Below are 5,576 nucleotides of genomic sequence, written 5' to 3'. Positions count from 1 at the left end.
CAATACCTTAGCAAGCTTCAAAAAACTTTAGTCATAGAAACCAAGGAAACCAAACCTAAGCCCTTTGAATCTCCAATTAACCTAGAAAAAATCCTCAATAGGTTTGCCAAGGCAAAGAAGGAAATCACAGTTAATGACTTCCAACATGAAATCAAGGAAACCAAATCTGAGATTAGAACCCTTGGAGAAGAAGTTAGGAAGCTTGACCAAACCCTAACCATTCTTAGGATTGATCACAATTTCCTTAATCAGAAAATTAAGCATCAAGATGATACCTCTCATCAAGGTAATGATGAGGTAGGCCCTTCATACCAAAACCCTTCAAATGATGAAATAGAAAACGTTGATTATGCGCTAGTCGATCCTACTGCAAACATGGCCTTAGAAGAACCGACCTAGAAATACATAGATACAATCAGTAGGATTGATTTCCAAAAATGGCATTCTAAAGTCAAAATTGTCAATAGCAAAGATTTTGAATTTGAGGTTATAGCCCTTATAGATTCAGGCGCAGATCTTAACTGTATACAAGAAGGAATCATTCCCTCCAAGTATTTTCAGCAGACCGGGGAACGATTATTCTCAGCATATGGTAGCAAGATGCAGATTAAATACAAAATCCCAAAAGCCCATGTGTAGAGACAGACCCAGAATTTCAAGTGGGGGGGAGGGGGCCCAAAGATAAGCGATTTTTTTTTTTCAAATACGCATCAATATAGTATTAATAAATTATCAACCAAGACAAATACCCAAAAATCATTGTTTTTTAATATATTAAGATACAATCATCTACCAACAAAAACAAAATACACGAAACATTGTTGTTTCTTAATACAATCATCTATGAAAATGGAACTTGACGCTCTTTCAAATCTTCAAAATCATCTACGATTGAATCCAAACTAAATGTCGAAGCTATATCCTTTTCAAGCTATATCCTATTCCCTCCAAGTATTTTCAGCAGACCGGGGAACGATTATTCTCAGCATATGGTAGCAAGATGCAGATTAAATACAAAATCCCAAAAGCCCATGTGTAGAGACAGACCCAGGATTTCAAGTGGGGGGGAGGGGGCCCAAAGATAAGCGAATTTTTTTTTTCAAATACGCATCAATATAGTATTAATAAATTATCAACCAAGACAAATACCCAAAAATCATTGTTTTTTAATATATTAAGATACAATCATCTACCAACAAAAACAAAATACACGAAACATTGTTGTTTCTTAATACAATCATCTATGAAAATGGAACTTGACGCTCTTTCAAATCTTCAAAATCATCTACGATTGAATCCAAACTAAATGTCGAAGCTATATCCTTTTCAATGTATAACATCAAAAAGTTTGTCAAAAAATCATTTTCCATTTTGCTTCGAAGGTTAGTTTTGACAACTTTCATAGCTGAAAATGCTCGCTCTGTAGTAGTAGTAGAAACTGGAAGAGTAAGCACAAGTGTCACCAATCTATAAAAAAGTTTGTAGTGTTCTGAATTTCTAGTTCTCACTAACCATTGACACAACTCAGATAAACTTTTCAATTTTTTGAACTCTGGATCTTGGACTACATTATGCTCAAAATGATAAAGCTCCTTCTCCAACGCTTGTTTGTCATAATCTGTAAAATCTTGTGGATAGAAATTCTTTACCAACAAACAAAGATCACTACTTCTGAAAGATTTTAATGCCTCTCGAGGTTCTAAAGCTGAGCTAAGCCTAAGTAACTCCATTGCATCTTCATTAAACCAATAATTTAGTTCCTGTAGTTGAGAATCTATTGCAGCATAAAAATAATTTACTCGATAATGATGCTCAATTGTAATGTTATCTTGCTGATTACGAGCTCGACCTCGCCTCACAACATAACGAGCATTCATATCTGGAACATCAATGGAATGCTTCTCACAAAATGATATCAAAGTGGTGAGTAAGTCATCCCATCCATCATCTCTAAATTTTTGGATAAGTGCTTTAGTAGATGAAACTAAATGCATGGCATTTAAAATGTCTTGAGATTGACTTTGCAAAGCTTGACAAAGTTTATTAGTAATCTCCATAGTTTCTTTCTCAAGATTCCAGATGAAGACAAATTCAAATGAAGTTAAACTATCATAAGCTGACTCTGCTTCTGCCTGATGTTCTCCATCAATTGCATCGTCAATTATATTTTGTACGACTTCAAGAGTTGGAGTAAACATCCTTAATAAGCTAGAAACTGATCTAAAATGTGAACTTCAACGTGTTTCTACAGGTCGTTGTAAAGTGCCAATTTGATTAAGTCCACTTCCAGTCTCAAGCTCTTCAAGATCAATCAAACATGCTATTTCATTAGCATTGGCAACTTTCAATTTCTCATTACGCTTGCATGAAGCATTAACAATTTTGATCAGAAAAAGCAAAGTAAGAAAAAACCCACTAATGGGGTTAACTTGTTTTGATACTGTTACTAATGCCAATTCTAAGCGATGTGCAAAACAATGAATGAAGTAAGCATATGGGCAATCATTCAAAATCAATGCTTGTAATCCATTCCACATACCTCGCATGTTGCTTGCTCCATCATATCCTTGCCCTCGAATATTTTGTATATTTAAGCAATGTTGAGATAACAAAGAATATATCACCTTCTTTAAAGTCAAAGCCACAGTGTCAACAACATGAATAAGCCCAAAAAAACGTTCTTTCACAAAGCCTTCTGCATCAACATATCTTTTGCTCTTTCACAGACTCATCACGAGCTTCATCAACCATTAGGCAAAACTTTGCATCACCAATTTCTTCCTGAATGGCCTTCTTCACTTTGGCTGAGAATACATGTAGAATTTCCTTTTGAATCCTAGGTGATGTGTAGGTTGCATTTTTGGGAGCTTTTTCTATTATTTCAGCAACCTCCATATTCCAAAAAGTCACAATGCCCAATGATTCAAAAAAGTTCCCACGATTTAATGAACTAAAACTTTCATCTCGACCTCTAAAAGCTATAGCTTGAAAGGCAAGATATCGGACAATAAAAATTGAGGCCTTTAGTTACAACCGATTATTTGCAATTTGTTCAGTAGTGAAATGATTAACCACCCTTTGTAAATGCTGCAATTGGTTCATCAAATCCTTACACATTTGCTCAGCAACTCTATGAGTTGAATTAGGATCTTTTCCTATATGACCTTGAAAATAACAATCTTTGCCCCCAACTTTTTACCAATTTCTAAATCCACCAACAGTGAATGTATTTTGTCCCACAACCCCATTTGGACTATGAAAAACAAACCAAGGTAGACAATAAGCTGCATCTATCGTAGGAGAATATTCAAGCCATGATTTATTATATTCAAACCAAGAAACTTGAAAGCTACGATTGTGTTTTCCACTTTTTTGTTTTTTTTAGAGGAGGTTGGTGCAGATCTTTTGTAATGTAAGCCCGTCGAATTTCATCACGTTGATTAACATGATATTCCCATATTTGTTTGCGTGTTCCAGGATCATAATCCAAAGAATCAAGATCAACTCTTTGAAATTGTGTTTGAGAGATTGGAATATTGACATTTTTCGGAATTGAAGAATGCACATTTTCTAGAATTGAAACATCCACATTTTCTAGAATTGGAATAGCAACATTAGTTGTTGGCAATCCCATGTTGACTTCAGAAGAACGTGAATCTTTTCTTTTGAAAAAATCAAGCATTGTAGTTGATTTTTTCATGATCTACAAATAAAATAAGAATTATATATGTAATACCCCAATTTGATTTTATGATCATCACTGTCATCGTCATTATTAATATAGAGTTGAGGTACTTTATGTGTGTGCATAGTAAGATGGAAGTAGACAATTTTGTGGTGTTACAAAATAAGTGAGAAGATTAAAGTTTTAATGCATACAATTTAGTGCGGTAGTTCAAATAAATAAATAAATAAATAAAAGAGGAAGATGTTTTATGGGCCTCTTGGAGACTAAAGAGATAAGTTTAAGTGGGTTTTAAACTACAGCCCACGACCCCACTAAGCCCATGGCTCTGATGTGTTAAATATAAGGTGGAGGAAAAGTTAAATTAGGGTTTTAATAAGAAGGTTTCATCACCAAAGAGGCTAATAGGTTTTTCCTTGGAGTTAGAGCACGTACAATTGAAAAGGCAATCAGATTGTTTAAGGTATGATTTCTCACAATTAGAAACAAAGAATTAAAAGTTTATAAGGTTATTTAGAAGTTTGATTTAGATCCTAAAATTCTACTTATATTTTACGATTAGAATTGCCGTTGTGTATCCATGTTAGATGTTAGATTGTTCATTAGGATATATATATATATATATATATAAAAGTCTAGAATGAGCCACGATATTTCAAAAAAAAAGAAAAAAAAAGAAGAAATCCGTGATGTTGGCTGAAGCCTTCCTTCGGATTTGTACCTATAATATATATATATATATATATATATATATATATATATATATATATATATATATATATATATATATATATATAATCCTAGATTGAGCCACAGATTACGAAATTCATTTCATTTATATAGATTTACGTCTTCATTGGTTTATATCTCCATGTTAACTACCTTAATATTTGCTAACAACTACTAGCTAGTTATTACAGTAGATGTATATCAATGAGTATTGTATCTCTAAATGCAGAAGCACTTAATTGATGCAGCCTTAATGCAGCAGTAGCTCTTGAACAATGCAGTTGAGTATGACCAGCTTGTTACCAGATATTTTTCCTTCTTGGCCTCCTGCTTGACATTATGTTCAGCCTCCTCTTCCACAAGCTTCTCCCCAATGAGCTTTTTGTGTGCCAACAACACCAAAACCTACAAAGCAAGAAAACATTTTTATACAAATCCCAGATATCAAAACCTTTAAAAAAAAATTACAAATTCAACATCTATAAAAATTCCACGAGAAAAATATTGACACGTCTTTTTGGATCTGAAATAATAAAAATTTAAAATACGACCCTATGTACTCGTCCATTCATTTACAACAAAAGTACCAAAAGTTACAAAGAACAATATGTCAAGCACAAATTATTCTCATATTGAGTCATCTACAGAAACCTTAAGCTAAGAAATCACTCTGCACATACCCATCTTTTGTAAGCCCATACACAACCTCCTTCACTCTTCAGAGCATAAGGAACCATATCATTGAACTACATAAACTAATAAGGACAATAGTCTGATATCCACCATAACAATGTGCAACTTAAGGCTGCACTACTTTCTCTACCACTTCTACACCTTCTAAAACACCAAAAATACCCTACTTATTAAGATGAAGTTGTTTAATGATATATCTTTTAAATTAAATCATTAAAAAAAAATAAAAAAAATGATTGAAAAAGATAATGACTATGTGATAATAAAAAAATAAAAAAAGTCAAACATTTAAAAAACTCGAACTTTTGTACTCACCAGGGGCTATCAAATCGTTATGTTTCGACTTAGCGTGTAACATCTTCACCGAGCATTGTCTTTGTGAAAAAGCTCAAATCAGGAGTCCAAGGTAGAGGTCAATATGATAATAGCCTAAATAAACCGCCTTGTGAACCTAAAAACACCAAACAAA

The 5,576-nt window shown here is 33.3% G+C and overlaps 1 protein-coding gene across 1 annotated transcript; it reads right to left on the bottom strand.

Moving 5' to 3' along the window:
• Positions 1-1,241: 1,241 nt before the first annotated feature.
• On the bottom strand, positions 1,242-2,198 carry LOC142631598 (uncharacterized). Its single transcript, XM_075805806.1, has one exon. It carries the CDS (start codon positions 2,196-2,198, stop codon positions 1,242-1,244), a length of 957 nt encoding a protein of 318 aa, XP_075661921.1.
• Positions 2,199-5,576: the final 3,378 nt, after the last annotated feature.

This window comes from Castanea sativa, chromosome 1 (assembly GCF_040712315.1).
Source record: "Castanea sativa cultivar Marrone di Chiusa Pesio chromosome 1, ASM4071231v1".
Classification (NCBI taxonomy): domain Eukaryota; kingdom Viridiplantae; phylum Streptophyta; class Magnoliopsida; order Fagales; family Fagaceae; genus Castanea; species Castanea sativa.
This window is presented reverse-complemented; position numbering and strand designations above follow the sequence as displayed.

Excerpts from the sequence above, each read along its gene's own strand:
- LOC142631598 (XM_075805806.1), bottom strand. The coding sequence starts at position 2,198 with ATGTTTACTCCAACTCTTGAAGTCGTACAAAATATAATTGACGATGCA.